At 47.9% G+C, this 18829-nt stretch overlaps 1 protein-coding gene across 2 annotated transcripts; it reads left to right on the top strand.

Annotated features, from left to right (window-relative positions):
• The first annotated feature begins 409 nt into the window (after nt 1–409).
• LOC142880404 (uncharacterized) lies at nt 410–18485 on the top strand. 2 transcript variants are annotated; one of them, XM_076014307.1, is made up of 10 exons: nt 416–669; nt 2666–3630; nt 4833–6918; nt 14924–15039; nt 15653–15749; nt 15911–16055; nt 16171–16304; nt 16401–16609; nt 16731–16817; nt 17552–18485. In XM_076014307.1, exons 2-9 carry the CDS (start codon nt 2675–2677, stop codon nt 16804–16806), a joined length of 3819 nt encoding a protein of 1272 aa, XP_075870422.1. In that variant the 5' UTR covers nt 416–669; nt 2666–2674; the 3' UTR covers nt 16807–16817; nt 17552–18485. The 2 variants fall into 2 exon arrangements, 1 of the variants encoding a protein (XP_075870422.1); XR_012925431.1 differs by lacking the exons at nt 15911–16055; nt 16171–16304; nt 16401–16609; nt 16731–16817; nt 17552–18485 and adding an exon at nt 7430–7517 and having other exon boundaries at nt 410–669; nt 15653–15698.
• The last annotated feature ends 344 nt before the right edge of the window (nt 18486–18829 follow it).

Raw genomic sequence — 18829 nt, 5'->3', positions numbered from 1 at the left:
TACTGACCCTCCGCGAAAAACCGATGACTCCCACATTTTGATGAACTGAACTCAGAAATAAAACAAATCCATCCAACACCTCTTTCACGTGTTCCACTTTCCAGAAAGTGTGCGTTAACAAGGCCAGCTCTGGAAATTAAAGGACACCTATTCCTAAATTCTCCTAGGTCAGTGACCCAAGTGAGCAATTGGTTCTGCCCTCTGAGGCCTTATTTTTGACCCCCTCCAAAACACATGGAAGATACAGCAAATAATCCACTTTAGGGTTGATAGTCGATCAGCTCTGCTGTGATTTGCCCGTCATTTAGCTGGTCGTGGCGCTTTTATTTTGTAACCAGGTCAAGCCACTTCCTGTCCTGAGCGTGTGCATGCACGTCGACTGATTCCCCCGGGGCGGCAGCGTGGCTCTGGCTCGACCTGTGGCGGGCGGAGGGAGTGTCTCCTGGGTGTCGGAGCCGCCTGACGTCTCGGCAGCGGGAGTGCCTGACTGCCTGGCTGGCTGACTGACTGGCTGGGGGAAGAGAAGAGGGGGGGAAAAACAGTCAAGAAAATAAAAGAGACACTCAGCGGGACACCGTGGGACGTCCGAGCGGAGATTGGTCTTTTGTCACTTCTTCCTGCATCTCTTCCCTCCTCCAGCTTTCTTACATGACTGCGTGGAGACAAAAGGTAACTGCATTTTCTCTATCGATTCTTCTGCCAACGGTTCGCTTAGCCCACGTTAGCGGCAGGTGGGACGTCTGTGTGACTTGCTTCACTAACGTGTGTTGAGATGTGCGGGAGTAACTTCCCCCCCTCTATCTTCTTCATAAACAACACAACGAGCAGCGAACTCCTCGCTGGGGTTGAACGTCGACGTCCCGGGCTGCTTAAGTTCCTTTTGTTACTTTCTAACCCCGAGGAAACTCCCGGTTCAACGACTGCGTGTTCGTTTGTTGATGCGTCTTGATGTTTTCGTTTCCCTCTGGTCACTGATTAACCAGACCACGAGTGAGTGAGTGAGTGAGTGAGTGAGTGCGTGCGTACTGTTAAAATTCACTGTAATGTGCGCGGACTTCGACTCCTGACATCACGATGCTTGGCTCCCGTCTCAGGAGCAAAGTTTCCCTTCCGAACGACCCACCACCACCACCACCCTACCTCCGAAGTATCCAGATCCACATATGTAAATGCATTTAAATACAAGAAAACAGCAGACACACTAAAGACAAGGAGTGTTTGCTTTGTTGACCTTGGCGCAGGGCCCTGGGGGGGGGAGCAAACAAGAGATAAAGAAAGTTTTTCTTGCTAAAAGTGCTCACATGTTTTTCTGTGTGTGGCTTCAGAGTGGTTCGACCTCAGCTGTGGTCTAAAAAACAATCATCTTGCTTGTGTTCCGAGGTGCCTCACTGTTTAGGCAAAGCAGATAACAAACAGGACACGTTGCTTAACATCGCTGGGTGGTTCACACTGCCTCGTTTCATCACACCCATCCAGAGGTTTTGGAATTGTTTGTCTATTTGTTTTTCACTTTTTTTCGTCGCAGCAACAATGCAACCACTGCAAGGCGCTTCTCGTGCAGAGATGCACACATTACACTTCTGTGGTCAGTGTTTCGAAACAGTTTCGCCGCTACCGCCGCCACCGAGTAGCTGTCAATCAGAGGCGCCAACGTCGCAACAAAGTGGGCGATACGTTTTGCACACCTACGACAATACACAGTATCAAACCTCGGGGCGTGGAGTTACCGGTTTGTGCAAAACTCTTACAGGTCAAACCAGATGACACACTGCTGCACAAAGCCTGTGGTATTTGGTGTAGCAAATTTAGAAATACAACTCTAACCCTTGGCACTGGCAGCAGGAAGATCTGACCTCCAGTTAGCGAGCTTATCTGCGGCCCTTGTGAACCTACCCCCGCTGTGGCTCGTTTAGACAGCACTTTGTAGTTCCAGATGCAGATCTGGGCCGATTGTGTCTCCCCACAGACTGTATTGTTGATGTCTGTGGTGACTCATGAGGCCTGCATCAGTCTTTTGGGGCACGTCTCCTACCTGCCGGTTTTGCTTCCTATGCAAATTTCGAGAACTGCTTTATTGTCCTGTAATAAGATTTGGTCTTTATTTTATAATCTTTACAAGCTAAGACTTTTGATTTAACAGACTTTCTTGTAAAGAGCGGTGTTGCCTAATACATGACGAGCACTGTTTGCTGTTTGTGAGGATTTTAAAGCGATGATATAATCCATAACAGGAGGATGGCAAACACGCTTTTCTGTCAAAAATGACAAATGGTTAAGGCTCAGTTTGTTGTATTTACTTGTTTATGTGTTATATTTAACACATAAATCATGGATCAGGTAATTGTTAATATGTTGTTTTCATTTAAAAACAAAAATACCTTACTTGAAGAGGAAAACCTAAACAGTTTCCTGTTTAGGTAAGGCTAAACAGGAAATCGTCATCCAGGTAGCTGGTCCCTAACAGTTTTGAGTGTCTGTTCAGTTTGATTGATGAGTTTCTTTTTGCCTGAGCAGATCTAAAACACATTCTAGAATCTAGACCAACCAGACCTATCCAGTCTTTACACTCAGTTGGCTGCGGCTCAACAGAGAGTGTTTTATTTCCAGTGCGATCGTTCAGCTATCTACCTGTAAACACCTCCTGTCTTGTCCTGTCCTCCTTCAGTGATTCAGAATGGAATGCTCTGTCGAGGCTTCCCAGATCGCTGGCATGTCCAACTCCAAGTCAGCCTTGGGCCCGAAACCGCGGCTCGCTCCCAAACCTTTCTCCCTGCAAAGCAACACCTCCATTCGCTCAATCCACGCTCCAAAGATGGTTCCTGCCGCCTCCAAGACAGCAGCACCGCCAGCGCCCTCGCCTGCTCCAAGACCCACTGTCCCCATGCCCAACTCCAGCTCTGTCGAAGTGCCCACCAAGGACCAGAACAAAAGAGCAACAGAGGCCGAAGCCAGTCCGCGTGGAGACAATGCAACTGACTCTGTTGTTGGAAAGTCTGATCCAGCCCCCGAAATCGCTCAAACTGCAGAGAAACCCAAGTCTGCAGCGTTGCCCATAAGCGAGCCCATCCAAGCAAATGGCAAGGTGTCCGCTGACAGCGTAACCAAACCAGAGGTACAAGATGAAAACAAGAAAGAGGACAAAACTCCAACCGTCCTCCGCAAGCCTGAAGAACCAGGAAGCGACATTTCTGCTTCATCAAACCCGACGTACAAGAGGAGCAGCGCGCGAAACCGCCTGTCCATGGAGCTCACGTCCAAGTTCGAGGGTGGCTCCATTCCTCTGCCCCCGCAGCCAATCAGCAGAAGTCCAGCAACCAGCTCCAGGAACGAGAGAAACAAAGCCGCGCCATCACATCCTGAACCGGGCCAGGCGACCCCAGAGCCGTCGACGCAGAGGGACGGCGATAACGGCGGCCTGAGCGAGGACGGTGTCGGAGGAGGCAGCATAAAGCGCAGAATCAGCCTCCTGTTTGACACCTCGTCCAGGCCAGAGGTGGCGGCGAGGAGAGAGGAGCCAGACGTTCTCAACTGCTCCGGAGGTGTCAAGGCGAGAATCAAAAACTGGTCCGCCGAGACGAGCGGCGAGCCGGAGAAGAAGACGCAAGTCGTAGCCAGAGCTCGACCCAAGAGGTGAGTCATTGTTCCAGCCGCTGTTTGTGCTCTCACTGATACAAGCACACCTACAAGCAAACTGGTGATACCTTATTATAACATAAATTCACCTTGCCACTACACTGTTAATGATAATGCTACGAACTACCCATGTAAATTAGTTGAAACTAATTAATTAATCCACAATTAGTTGATAATCGATATTGTTAACATCCCTAGGATGTACAAATTTTTCCGACCGATGTGTATTCCAGATTCATGTCTTAATAAGCTGAATTTTAAGGGTCACATGTTTCCATTTTCAGATCCTTTTTTCATCGCTGACACCCGGCGAATCAGCCGTGCACGATTTGTTATCCAGAAAAAGCTCAACAGATCTCCAGGACTTTGCGTTTTAGCTCCCTGATAAAAACTGATGCTGTGTTGAACTGTGTTGAACTGCATTGAACACGTCCACACGTTTGGAAGGGGACGAAAACAGGGCATCTGCAAGGCCACCTCTCTCTGATGCCAAAACCACCACCTTGTTGGGGTTGTTGTCTTTTACCAAGGAGAGGTTTCAGTCCCCTTTGTGACATCACAAAAGGCTTATTGCCACAGCGGTTCTCAAAAAGTGAAACAAGAAAAAGTAAAGTAACTGATGAGCTTTTCTAATTCCTGGTGGGGCTGGAGACACTGCTCTACTTCTACACTGCGAACGTCAGGTTAATTTTGCACTTTCAGTTTAAAGGTCACATTTTTGAATGTGAACTCAGAATAGCAGACGTGCACTCGTAAAACAGGCTTTTTCGCTGCTATGAATTGATCATTCTTTCCGTTGCTGAGAGTTCGAAGTGAGAAGCAGCGCGGCGCTCATGTCTGTAAACAGTTAACACTCGCGCTGCCAACATTGGGAAACAACTTTGTTTGCTTTGCACTAACTCAGCCAAGATTGGGAAACGGCGATGGCCTCGTCCAATGTTTTTTTTCTCCAAAAAACTCACAATTAACATACGGAGAGGTTTGAGTCTTTGTTGCGTGCCAGGCGACTTTGCTGTAACAGGAAGACTCAGAGCATCGTGACAAAAATGAGTCCCAGCTTGCGATATATATATATATTTTCAATTTCATCTTTTGCCCTCTTTAATCAAAGAGCACACCTTGTGAAACACTGAGTAGCAGAAGCCGTAACAGCTGGATCATAACGTTCTTATCTTGAACTACTGTTATTTTTCTGGCAGCTCTGAGCCAGCGACTCCTCCAGCTGCAGAGAAAACACCCCAAACACCACCTGCCCAACTCCCTGCAGCCGAGGCCAATCCCAGTTCACTTTCAGATCCGGCTTCACAACTCTCACCCGCTGAGCAACCCACAGCTGTCCCGGAGGAACCTTCAGCAGATAGTCGGAAAGACGAGCCATCGGAGGCGACAGCGCCGAGCACGTTGGCTGAAAGTGACGTCCAGCTGCGTGTTCCGAGCTCATCGTCGGGCGACAAGGCCGCAGAGGAGGAAGAATCCGAGAGCGCTCGACGCAGTCTGACGAGGGACAACGTCAAACGGCGCTCTGTGCGCTTTGGTGTCGTAGAAAAGGACAACGGAGAGCCGCCGCTGATCCTGGGCTCAGCCTCTGATTCCGAAGACGAGGAGGAGGAAGACGAGGAAGAAGGCGAGTCTGAGGAGGAAGAGGACGTTCCCGTCTCGATGCCCGTCTACCACAGAGTGGGACTATTCCGGAATGACGATACGGCGCAGGAGCAAGAGGCGGAGCGGCTGAAGCACTCAGAATTCGAGAACAAGCGGCGGGCGGAGAAGATGGAGGAGGCGAGGCTCAAGCTGGAAGAGGAGCGGCGGCGCAAAGAGGAAAGGGAGGAGCGAGAGAGGGAAGTCGCAAGGCAGGCGGAAGCGGAGGAAAGGGAGAGGAAGAGGCTGAAGGAAGAGGAGGAGGCCGCACTGAGGCTGAAGGAGGAGCGGCGGCGCAGAGAAGAGGAAGAGATGGAAAAAGAGAAGGCGAGGCAGGCGGAAGCGGAGGAAAGAGAGAGAAGGAGGCTGAGGGAAGAGGAGGAGATGAGGCTCAAGTTGGAGGAGGAGAGGAAGCGGCGGGAAGAAGAAGAGAGGGAAAATGAGAGAGTGAGGCAGATGGAAGCGGAAGAAAGAGAGAGAAGGAGGCTGAGGGAAGCGGAGGAGATGAGGCTCAAGTTGGAGGAGGAGAGGAAGCGGTATGAAGAAGAAGAGAGAGCGAAAGAGAGAGCGAGGCAGATGGAAGCAGAGGAGAGAGAGAGGAAGCGGCTGAAGGAGCTAGATGAGGCGAGGCTCAGGTTGGAGGAGGAGCGCAGGCGAAAGGAGGAAGAGGAGCGAGAGAAAGAGAGGGCGAGGCAGCTGGAGGCCGAGGAGAGAGAGAGGAAGAGACTGAGGGAGCAGGAAGAGGCGAGGCTCAGGTTCGAGGAGGAGAGGAGACGCCGGGAAGAGGAAGAGCGGGAGAGGGAGAGAGCGAGGCAGCTGGAGGCAGAGGAGAGGGAGAGGAAGAGGCTGGAGGAGGTGGAGGCAGAGAGGTTGCGGATGGAGGAGTGGGAGAGGGAGCGGCAGGAAGAGGAGAGGATGGAGCAGGAGATGATCAGAGAGGAGGAGCTGGAGAGGGAAAGAGTGATAGAGCGCATGTTGCAGAGGCAGAGAGGGGAGGAGAGAGTGAGGGAGCGGAGCGAGGAGATGCTGAGGGTGGAGCGGGAGGAAAGGGAGAGGGAGAGGGAGAGGTGGGAAGAAACGGTGCACGAGAACAACGAGCACAAGTTGGAGAGGAAGTTGAGGGAAGAAGAGCTGAACGCCGAGAAGCAGAGAGAGGAGGAGTGGGAGAGAGAGTGGCGGAGTGCGGCGGAGAGGGTGAGGTCGCAAGAAGAAGAAGGAGAAAGGAAAGAAGAGATGGAGCGTGGAAGTGTGGAGCCCAACCTGATCAGCCTGGACTCCGAGGACGCTGCTCCTCCTCCTGCGGCGGTCGAGCCGCTGATCAACGTGCCGTACGAGGACTTCTCCGTCAAGAGGCCCCTGATGGAGGTGGAGTTCGAAGACTTCTCCGTCAAACCCAGGAGGTGGGGCTCCAGGGCCGCCAGGGCAGAGCCCACAGCGGCAGCCCACGCCTGGGAATATGTGGAGGAAGTGGCCGTCAGCACTCCGGTGCGCCAACTAGTGGAGAGCACAGGTAGTGAGGAGCCAGGAGAAGCAGAACAGGAAATAAAGGAGGAGGAGGAGGAGGAGGAGGAGATGGAGAATGAGGTGGAGGTTGAGGTAGAAACAGAAGACAGAAAGGAAGATGAAGCCGAAGAGCACGAGAAGGAGGTAAATTCACACAGTTTTTATTATTTATTTTTATTGTCTGCGGCGACACCTGCTGTATTTGTGTGTTTGTTTGTTACCTTTGTTTAATCTCGTTGATACACTGAGGCGAGCCTCAGTTACAGAGCAGGCGAGAGTACCAAGCAAAACAAAAATTAAAATACAGAGTAACACAATAAAATGCAGTAAGAATACAGTAACAGAGATGATCAGAGAAAACACGGACAGTTGGAAGACAGGAAAGTTGTGATTAATGGGCGGTGCAGAAGCAGAGAAGCCAGAGCTCCCAAGCTCAGCATTTCAGCAGAAAGCAGAAGTATCTCACACGGTGGAAGGGTGGAGAAGAGTAGCACTGATTCAGGACCTTGATTACTCGAGTGACTCTAGTCTAACAAAATAAATCCACAGAAGGTGATAAATGTTCCCCCGTCATCACCGTCTTTCTAAAAAAAAAAAAAAAAAAAAAGCCTTAAAATATTGCTAATTTTGTCTATTTCTTTTTTGTTTGTCTAAGTCACCTCTTGATGATGCTGGTGAAACAGTTGAACAGATCCTGACCCTGCCTCTCAAGTGTCGGATCGTATCGTATGCTGTATATTTGGGTCAGTTGTTCCTGGGGTGTCTTTCATTTATTTGTTGAAACTTTCGGAGGACAACAATATATTTCATGTGTCTTTCTGGGAAGTAGCCCATAGAAAGCCATGACTGCGATGCCACTACCTTGATGGTGATTGGACTGTCCGTTCCGTCCGTCACACTCAACACAACACAGGCCAGTCACGCTGCTGGATCCCGTGGCGAGAGAACCTCAGGTCATTATCTGCTGCAGCTGTCGTCCTTCACAAGTTATGCGGTAGTTTTATTTTAGTTTTATCATGACAGCTAAATTACTTTGTGGCTGACCTGCATCCCCCTATCTCCTCAAAGGCCTCTGATTGGTCCAGTCATGTTTTCTCACCCCTTCTGGCTATGACAGTAAAGGTTCTACAGAGGTTCTGCTTCTGCAGGACTTCAGTCTGGAACTCTCAGAAACTCAGCTGCCTTGCCCCATATGTGAATTTTTTTTTCTCCCCTGTGGGGTTTTCTTCTCTTTTGAAGCACATTGGGCTGCATGTCTGGTGTCTGATGTCTGTAGACATGTGGGTTGTTTTTAAGCGAACAAGTCAAACAGGAAATGAGGTTCACACTTCCTGCGTGTATTTTTCTCTTGCTTTCGGTTTGCTCTCGTGTCTGTCTCGAGGAACTTTTGGCCGAGGTCATATAAAGGGCTCGTCATAGTCACACCGTTCGAAGGTGGTATGGCTTATTTCTCCTTCTCGTCTTGGGTAGCTTATTTCCAGCAGCTGTGGGTGAGTCCGCATGTACGTAAACGTTACCTAATGCAAGCTTGAGGTTGTGCTGTGAATTTCCTGGATGGGTTTCACTTCACCAGTCTGAGCACTTATTTGTTTTATTCTATTTTTTTTAGACGACTTCTTGAGAATTGAGACACGAACCACTGAAGTGTGAAGAGCCGCTTTGAATTTGCTGTTTTCTCATAATCGGCAAAGCTCGGGAACAGAGAGATCAGCAGCTGCATTTCACTAAATGCAACAACTCGCCTTCCTGGTTTGTGTTGGTGGTCCTGAAACAGTGAAGCACCTTCTAAATATTGCTGTGATCCTGAAAACGAGGCTTTAAGCAGCGTCACACTGGAAGATGTAGACGAAACTGTCACTCTGAACGTCACAGGGTCTCTCAATGTGAAAGTGCGAGGCAGGCAGAATTTGATGTGTGAGCTGATTTGAGCGTTTTGTTTTGCCGCCAGGGCACAAACATGTATTGCGGCATTTACGAAGAAAGGACTCGAAGAAGCTTTCTTGCACCAGCACGCAGTTGGAAGCTGAGCACTGTTCAAGCGCAGACAGAAACCCGCTTGTGTCGAGCTCGATGACGTTCTGCCAAGGTTCTGCTTTGTTTGCTTATGTCTTTTTACCACTTTTGGTTTCCACAGTAACAGGTCTGGGTTAATTATTATTAGCGCTCATGCCCCCAGCGCCGCTCACCTGCTGGCCTCGGCGATTTTGCTGTCCGTAAACTGCCACGATATTGAATTTCTTCCTTTTTTGCTTTTTGTCCGACTGGCCCGTGTTTGTTTTGCAGGTATAAACAGGTGTGTGAAAAGGTTGGTGGATGAGTCTGAGTTTGTTTAGACTTTACCCATTCATGCATAATAGACGGTGAAACTACTAGGTGTCTATAGCGGGATCTTTGAAGCACACACACTCACAAGCAATGTATGTGGAACTTTATCTCTCTGGTCCTGCTAGCAAAGACGGTTCGCATGAAAGAAGGTTTTATTTCCCCTCATTCTCAGTAAACAGTATTCAGAGTGAATAAGTCACTCCTCTCCATCTTTTATCAGGCAAAATGTAGATACAATATTTAGGTTATACATTTCCAGGTTGTTCAATGAACGCATTGTTTGCGCTATCTAAAATTTCAGCCCTCCGAGTTGGATGAACGTTTTAGAAATTTAGAAACACTGCCTCTCAACAAAGTTGACATGTAGATGCAGTGATGAGCACTTCTTGGCGGACTCTCGAACCAACATGGTCGCTGTTAGGTCAGAAAAAACTTAGTCAAACAGACTGTGTGACAGCCAGCCGGATCCTCGTTCATGGTGGTGTGGGAATGGTAGGGGTATTCATGAGTTTGAAGCATGTCTTGGATTATTGCCATGTATTAGATGTCCGTGAACAAACAGAAAACATCAAGGATGAAACACACAGGCCATTCAAAGCCCCTGGGGTCAATAATTCAGGGTAAATGGAGCAGAGATTAAACTCGAGAGTTGAGCTGCGCTGCCAGTCGAGACACATCAGCGCCCCACATGTTTGAACCTGTCACAATTTTTTTTTTTTTTCTTTGCACTGTCAGTGAAGCCACTGATCTTTGAAATCCGGCCGGGTCTTACATGTGTTATGTCTTTGTAACGTCGCCGCACAGCCACTTTCACAAACAGGCCAGACACACAAAACAGTCCGCAACCACACACAGAAAAAAGTCAATGAGCCACTGCAGGTGGTCATTGCACACCACCGCGTCACTGCCTGAAGGAAGTGGCGCCGCCTCTGCTGACGCCAGCGGTCGTCGGGATGGGCACATCCCCGCTTTCACCACCGAGAGGTGCTGCAGCTCTTCAAAACTCAACTTCCTAGTTCAGCCGTGGCCGAAACCGCCGAGCCGGTCTCCTGAAAAGCACCTGACGCGCCTGACCGTAACTGAAGCGGCACCGCCTTTTCAGAAATTGTCTTCTTCCGGATGAGAAGCCCTCGAGTTTGCGCTGCAGGGATTAAAAAAAAAAAACAAAAACAAAAAAAACTTGTAGAGCAGCAACACTCGTGCGAGAGGGAGAGGTGTTTTATTTTGGCGGAGAAGATCGAGCAACGTGTTTACTGAACAAACACAACTGGCAACCAGGTGCCTCCGCATCCCCCGAGCCCCTGAAGGAAAGAGAGAGAAGTCTAGTCACTGTGCTTTGGATGTGGTCAACGGGCCAGCGTGTCACAATGACCATACATGGTGACCTTCTTTCCCTGAACTCGATCTCTCCACCCTGTTTTCTGAGAGCCAGTCCCAACCAGCAACACGTCGGCACAGATACCCTGTGTGACACACACACACACACACACTGGGGGAAAAAAACCTCTCCAAAGAGGAAGGGCCAATGCGTTCACACAGGGAAGTCGCTCACTCTCCTCTGGACTTGCCTTGCAGAGCTCACTTCTATTCAAACTTCTTCTTCTTTTTTATTTTTATCATCAAAAGTCTTCCAGGCTGCTCTTGCTCTTTTCCGTCATTTCTCTGACAAAGAACAGATTCATTCAGTTGTATGTGTCCAACCATGGGGAGATAGAAGCAGCAAGGAGGAAAAGGAAGGACCCTGGCTGAGCTTCCACGACCTCTGGATTTTACCGCGCCTCAGCAAAGACCTTCAAGTTCAAGTACAGGACAAAAGCCGATAAGGGAAGGAGCAGCCTCTCTTCCGTCCTCCATCGGGTCATTTTTTTTCCTAACCTGCGTTTTGAAAGGAAAAAGGGTGTCGGAATTCGCAGCGGGACTGAGGCGCAACCTGAAAACAGGCTTGACTGTGGCAGGACAAGTCTCGGCAAACACAAGGCGCACATGAAAGGAGGTAATTGTTATTAGAGTTGTGTGAAAAAAACGACTACAAAAAACATCCTTTTTTGTTTTGTTTTGACAAAGAAAAGACCAAGATGCCTCCGTCCTTTTTTGTGGCAGCCCTTGAATGGGCCGGCGGTGCGATGATGGCGAGGTGTTTCATCCTGGAGCTGCTCTTTACGACGCCCCGCACATCAGAGTGAGCGCCGCGGAGGAATTGTGTTGTCGTGGAGCAAACACATCCCCAGTCAGACTATTTACTTCACTACTGACAGCAAATAATGGACCGTTCCAGGAAGTTTGTCTGCCTTTAAAACAGTCGGGGGAGAAGAAACAAAAAACAAATCCCATTCAAATGAAAGATTGAGTGAGTGTATGTGAGGGAGCGGAGTTCTCGAACAATGACGGAAACTTTGTCTGAAGGATTCACCGCACTCTCTCCCTGCACCCAGAATGTGAAAAGCAGCTCGGTGACTCACCAGCGGAACCTTTCGTCTCAAAACAAAAGCAAATTTCTTTCCCCCTCCCCTGTGACCCAGTTTCCATGGTGATCTCGGCGTGTCCACCGGCAGCTGCGTGAGCTCCTCAGCCATGCAGTACTTTGGGGGGAAGCTGTCGGCGGCCCAGCTGCAGGTAGCCGGCTGGGTGGGCAGCGTGCGACGCTCCTTGCAAGGAGCTCTGGACCTTTTTTGGAGCACTTCTGAGGAAAAAGAGGACGAAGACACAGATGGAGGAGTAGAAGGAGATAGAAGAGGTGGAGGAGGAGGAGGAGGAGAGGGAGATGGAGGAGGTGAAGGAGGAGGAGGTGGAAGGTTCGAGAGGGCCGTGTCACCGCTACGCAGCTTTGCCAGACGCAGCAGGAGATCCTTCCGTCGTTTCTCCATGAGGAGCCGGTCGACGAGAGCCAGCAAAGCCTGCTCTGTAAGAGAGCATCACAGTCCAGCAGATGCAAAATGTTCTTCAGAGAGAAATGGTTCACACGTCATGGTTGGAGGACATAGGATTGTTTAATGACCGTTGGGTTCCTAACACTTAACCCCAAAGCTTCATACATTCCTATGCAACTAATTTTCTGGTCTGATAAATACACCACAACTAGACACTGAAGACATCAAATATATGAGCGAGATACATGTAATCATGCAGCAAAGAAAAGCATGTTGAGTAACAACCTCAATATGCTTTTTATGAAAGCTGGCAATGTCAGTAGTCATGAGAATGAAAGAAAAGACATTAAATTCATAGGGTGTGTCCAAACTTTTGACTGGTAGTGTATATATGATGGAGTGCCACATACAATGTCTCTTTCCTGCTGGACGCAGTCAGAAGATAAAGTCATGCAAAGAGTTTTATCAGGCGGACAAGCGTTACCCATTTTCCCTCTGCGGGTTGTCCTGTGTGTTGGAGATATTTCACATCTCTCTTTCGTTGTGGACAACGTCACAGTATATGTACAATACGTCTCACTCTGAGTTTGCCAGTGAAGATGTTGCGGTCAAGTAAGCTGGTACACCAGAGTGTTTTCTAAGTCCCTTTTCTTTCATGAGCATGAGATGAAGAGCACATTTCTGAAAGTACAACTAAAATGTTACCGAGGGGGAACTAAAACTTGAGAGGTGGTTGTATGGCCACCTGTCTGTCGTATTTTGTGGCGTTACTTCCTCCTGCTGCAAGGTTTAGTTGTTTTCTCAGAAAAACCACTCCAGTGTAAAATGTTTTCGTCCGAGAAAATCCCACGGTGCCTTCGTAGACATATAAATCTTCCATCTTTAATGTGTTACTGTAGAGTTACTGTAATGGCATCATCTGCAGGGGTTTTCAGATCAGCTCTCTTAGAACAGATTATGGAATCTGATAACATTCATAGAGCAGTTTAACGCTGCGTCTATTTTTACTTAGAGAAGAGATGGAAGTCAGATTTCAGAGTTTGAAATGTGAGCGGTTGAATTGCTGTGCAAGGTTGCTGGTAAACCTGGGCTCATTTCAATCTGGTTTTGCTCAACCTGTCAGCCCCACTTTCGATATCAGACATGACATTCAAGGGACAGTCTCAGTGTGACCACAAGCTTCGCTGATGCAACAGCGTAATGCAGCAGTGGGAGAACAGGGCTACTATGGAATTCATTTGTTTGGAGATTGTAAACAGATGTAGATAAAACTATTTATCAGTGGAGCTTGCAGGGTTTGTGCTCTCAAAACCTGATGGTTGATGTTCTAAAGTCCAGTACGGGGTTTCTCTGCGCGCAGCGACATAGTTATCGCAACGTGTGCTGTTGTCTCAGCGGGGAGCACGTGGTTTCCTTGTCGTTCCTCATATTTGGTTTCGCATCTGTGTATCGTCTCAGAGCGAGCCGGCCTCTTTTGAAACTGTTTGATCAGTTTTGGTCCTTCAAGTCAGGTGACACAGTTTGCGTGTTTGTCCTCAAAGCGAGTTTTGGAGTGTACGCTGAGAAGACAAAACCTTTTAAGGTGATAGGAAAGACAGAGAGGGAGTGGTCTGATGGTTTTTGGGATTTACCATCCTTCCAGTCTACCCTGTTGCAACAGGAAGCGTTTCTTCTTGTACTTGCAGCCGTAGAGGGCCTGGTTGTAGGAAAATGTATTCATGCTGCAGTGTCCCAGTATAATCGTCACCATGCAAATGATTGCTGCCTCAGTCCCGCATTACAAGTGGACTGATGGACAAAATGAGAATGTATAAGTAAGTGTTGGAAGCTACGGCTTATGTGCTTCACACCATTCAGTGGAAACACCTGCAAATCGCAATTGTACTTTGCCGAAATTTTAGAAATATGGCTTTTATTTTGTGAAAAACTGTAATGGAAACACAGCTATTGTATCCTGGTGACAGTGTCAGGCAACCAAACATTTGTGTGTGCTGCAAACTGCAAAGTGAGTTTCAAGGAATGCAAAAATGTGCACGGAGTTTCCTTTGTGTGTGTGTGTGTGTGTGTGTGTGTGTGTGTGTGTGTGCGTGTGAAACATTCCAGCATGTGGGTGTGACAGCATGAGTGTGTTTGCTGCGTCTGTGTGTTGACACACTCGGTAGCCATGTGAGGCAGTGTGTGTGTGTGTGTGTGTGTGCGGGTGTGCGTGCATGCACGCACATGCTGGTGCTGGTGGTGTTTATTGAGGACAGCTCGTCCTCTGTGACCGGCTCATTAAAAGATGCACGCCTGGCTGGTCCTCGGTCCCCTCCACCCTGACCACTAGTTTAGGGTCTTGGCTCAGCAAACGATCCGTTTCATCCCGGCCTCTGCTTGTCCACATTTTTGAGCTCCGGCTTGCGCAGTGTCCATCGAAACGGACAGATCTGTCAAACCCGTTTGCGAAGATTAACGTCCCAGATTATGCAAAATGATTTTGAATGTTTGGCGTGATGTTAATATTTCAGCTGCATAGAATTTACCATTTATCTTTTGCTCGTTTTGCTCGCACTGCTTATTATGAGGAGTGCTCTAAAACACCAAGCGCTGTAGCCCTTTGTGACATCACAAAGGGACACCTCTCCCAGGCAACATGGCCTTGCTAGGTGCTTTACTTGCGTATGTAGAAAGTGGAATGACTCATCAATTTTAGCAGGAAGCTAAAACCAAACATTTTTTAATGGGAGGCTGTAAACAGATGGCTAAATGTGCAGTTGTCTGGAGATCTAAGCAGTTTATTGGCCAATAAATAATTTAACTTCATTCCACTATAAACCTGGATGAAAAAATAAAGACCTGAAAATAACTTTTTAATGGGATGTTTAAGCTGTCAATTTAATATTTTGTGAATCACAAGGTCAAATGCTTCTTGCTATATATATATTTTTTTTGCAAATGAATGTGTCTGTTCTCTGCAGGTCCCCAGCAACAGTCAAGGCCCAACCAGCGAGGACCCTGACGCAGATGCTTTGACTGACGTCGAGCCAGAGCAGCAGCAGATCGAGGAGAGTGCACAGACGGCTGAAAGTGACAGGTAGGAAAGTAGGAATCCTTCTTAGCCAAGAGAATATGGCTTTGCTGAGTTATAAAGTTGAAACTCCAGACTGCCAAAGCCCTGGCAGCTGATGAATAGGCGGAGTGTGTGAATGGAGACGATGAAGCATTCAGTGAAAGAGATGGGAATTTGAATGGGCCGACGTTCAAACAGCCTTTCAAAGTCAACAGAGACGGAGGCTGACATTACCGGGCAGGTGACGAGTCATGCTCTGGTCATCCTCACTATATTGTCCTGAAGGTGTGGTTCCACATCAGCTGATTTCACTCGCATACTATAATAACCCTAAGGCTGTGTGACAATCAATTCTTAAACGTCTCGGGCCGGGCCGGGCCAAGTCATAAAGAACCGCGTGACCTCAAATCTGTGTGTTTGAACAAGCGGCTGATGGCACATCCAGCTGCACTGCACCAGTGTGCTGCATCAAACGCTGTCAAGCAATTTCCATAGCTGAACTCCCTCTGCCCCCTTGTGGTTTATGTAGCACAACGCTGAAAACAGATGAGTGTGTTCTGTGGTTGGAATAAGCTTAACCCTTAATCTGCACAGAAAAAACTCACGTTATTTTTATGTATTTTTTTTCTCTCTCCAGTCTGGAGCCTGTTTCCCTCCCCGATGCTGCAGATTCCTCTCAGGACTTCGACAACGCAGACTTTGGAACAGTGGCAGACACTATTACGTTCCCTGATGTTAGTTATTCACTAATCATCTCTGCTTTTTAATGACGATGTATCATGACATGACATTTCAAAACTATCCGGGGAAATATGAACCTCTTGCAGATTGTATTTAGTTCAGTGATTTGCAAAAGGCAACAACAAATTAAACTCCCTTTCCTCTGTGTGCGCAGATATTCTCTCCTCTCCTCGACACCAGCGCACAGAAATCTAAAAGAGAGCTAGGCAAGAGGAGAAGTCGATCGCGGCCGTCGCGCATCCACCGAGCAGGTTCGTCCGACGTGAGCAGCCCAGACTGGAGGACTCGGGATTCCACAAGTAAATTATTTGCATCCATATTCTTTTCTGTCAAACAGAATACATTGTTAAAACCGCTTTGGGGACTTTGCCTGCTTCCAGCTCTGACTGATGTGTTTACTTCAATATTGTGTAGACGAGAGGGATGACTCTTCCAGACAGAGGGAGTCGGATTCTGAGGACGAGCAGCCGAAAGCCAAGATCTGCTCTCCTACTCCCTCTTCACAGAGGGTGCCCGTGTTCCCTGGCCTGAGTCCCGCAGCATTAATTGTTCGTATCCAGGATCCCTGTTCCACAATTTACAACATTCACATGTAATGGGCAACCTTTGAGTCCATTAAAATATGCTTTCCCCACATGTTACAGGCTCAGCTAAAGAAGAAAACGGGTGGAGGAGCAGCAGGAGGAAGAGGAAGAGAGGAAACGGAGGAGGATGTGAGAAGGGAATCGAGGGGAGGTCATAATGAGGAAGCAGCAGCGCCCTCCCCCTCACAGCTGTCCAGCTCTCCCCGCTCCACTGCGCATCTTGCAGGAGCTGCACGAGTCCTGCCCCCTATAGGCGGCTCAGACGGAGGGTGAGAGAGAGAAAAAATGTACACTTCAACCACATGTTAAAAGTCCTAGAAATCATGTTGTTGATTTGAAATGTCATCGGATGCGACAGTATTTTAAAAACTGCGACTCTGTTTGACTCAGCGGCGCCTCCTGTCCCGCTTGGCTGAAGGAACTGAAGACCAAGAAGCGTCTGAGTCAGTACGGCAGCGACTCTTAGACAAGCACAAAGTGAGTGACCTGGTCGGGCTGAGTGAAACGAAGCGGGCGTGCGCCACAACTCAACGAGCTTTTAACTCTCTCAAGATTTCATTCGTTGTAGGAAAAATATTATCTTGTCTTACTTTGCATATGAATCAGTCAATATTTTTCCAAATTCCAAACTTCTTGCAAGATATTTTTCAGCCGTGTAAGACCTGTCATCATCAGTTAGCTTGTAGTATGTAGAGAATGATGGTGTCAGTTATAATAATAATGAGCCTGAGGGCAGCAGGTGATAACATTTATTGCATATGGCTTGTGGCTCTGTGGCTTCTGAGGGCGGGGGAGGGGCGCTTTGAACTTTATGGCAAAGCTTGCAGCAAGATTCGAGTCGCTGAACGAACAGCGTCATTAAACTGACAGCGAGGGGGGAAAAAAATACAAAGTGGGTTCCAATTCTGCTCCACTTTCTCTTATCGCTGAACAAAGTGCTTCCGATTCAGAGGATCCAAAATGCAGAGCGTAGAAAGCCTCTGCTGTTCACCTGAATGCAGACCGTGCATGGTGGCTTGTTGCAGTATTTGACTCTGACTCTTTCTTTTTTTTTGCCACCCATGCTAAAAGTTAATTCTCCCGCAGTTGCAGCGTAGTGTAATTACAGATAAATCCACTTGAATCTAGGGCATGATTAGTGTGGGATATGATGTGTAAAGTCATTGTCTGTTCTGCTATTCTAAAAAAATGCTCTTTTCCATTTTCTTTAGGGGCTGCTGCTCAGCACGGTGCTGTTTTTGTTCCTGTTGCTGCTGCTGCTGCTGCAAACAAAGTTGCCACAATTGCTCCATTTTGCACTTATTAGTGCCTTTTTTCTGGACTCCTTACAGACCAATGCAGGAAGAGAGTTGTTGATTCTTGTGTTTTGTAAAAGAACTATATTGGCAAGTTTATGTGCCAAGACTGATTAGTCCTCCGCCCGCATTGCAATGTAAAATGATACCTACTGTTGTACAAATACTAAGGGAGGGGGATTTTGCCCTGTGTTTTTAGAGCGAAGTAATGGACTGCTTTATTGTTGTGATGTGCACATCAGATACCAACATGGACTGTTGACACAAGGCCTCTGGCAGGGTTTCTACCTGCACATGCAATCACGCAGATGTACAGGAAATCACTGACTACGTGTAATGAACTGCACCTGGTGTGTATTTACCTTAACTAAATGTCTTGCATATTCTCTCCAATCACAAGCTATATCTAGTGTACCTTCAAGCACTTTAAAATCAAAACAAATCATGTAAACATTGGGTTCATTCAGGTTCTGAACTGCAGCAAAGCGGTCGAGGGATTTTTTTCCCCCCAACTTTTAATGCAGCATTATTTTCTTCTTTTTAAAGAAACATTCCAGACATCTGCAAGATGCACTTCCTGTTTTTACAGAGAACATACATTCTTGTCATCACATTATCAGTGAGTGAATCAGGTAAATGACAGCGTTAGGGTGGGTTAATCAATCTGCATTTTTAAGCCAAGAGTATGCTTTCATCTGTTGATTTGTGTGAGTGCGTCTGTTTGTGTGCGTTTTCACGGTAATGCAGAGTGACACGATAATTCGTCGATGATCAATATCAGTGCAATGAGCAAATGTATTGTAAGAGGGAAAATGAGGGAATTTTATTAAAAACAAGGTTTTCTATTCAATGGAGCCACGCCTCTTTCTTGATGGAAGGTGAAACCTGATGAAAAGTATACACACAACACGCTTCTGTGGAAAATTTCAATGACAAGATCGAGCTCGTTCTCCATTAACAACGGGCGTAGATGCGTTTGTTTGGGCGCCAGTTGGAAGAGAAAGGTCAAGAAACAGGTAGAGGACAGGAAGCTGGAGAGCAAGATAGCTGGGTGGGGCCAATTGTGCTGAGTGAGGCCGATCACTGTTCGTTCTCTTGGCAGGCAGTCAGTGCGTGTGCCCACTATAGGATCACGATCAGGATGGCAGCATGGGCAGAGCTGGGCAGCGCTTGCCAGTGTGCCAGCGACAGAGG

Source organism: Nelusetta ayraudi, unplaced genomic scaffold (genome assembly GCF_046127955.1).
Source record: "Nelusetta ayraudi isolate G7.1 ecotype Tasmania unplaced genomic scaffold, CSIRO-AGI_Nayr_v1 ptg000168l, whole genome shotgun sequence".
Classification (NCBI taxonomy): Eukaryota; Metazoa; Chordata; class Actinopteri; order Tetraodontiformes; family Monacanthidae; genus Nelusetta; species Nelusetta ayraudi.
Note: the sequence above shows the minus strand (reverse complement) of the source record. Positions and strands in the feature narration are given on the sequence as shown.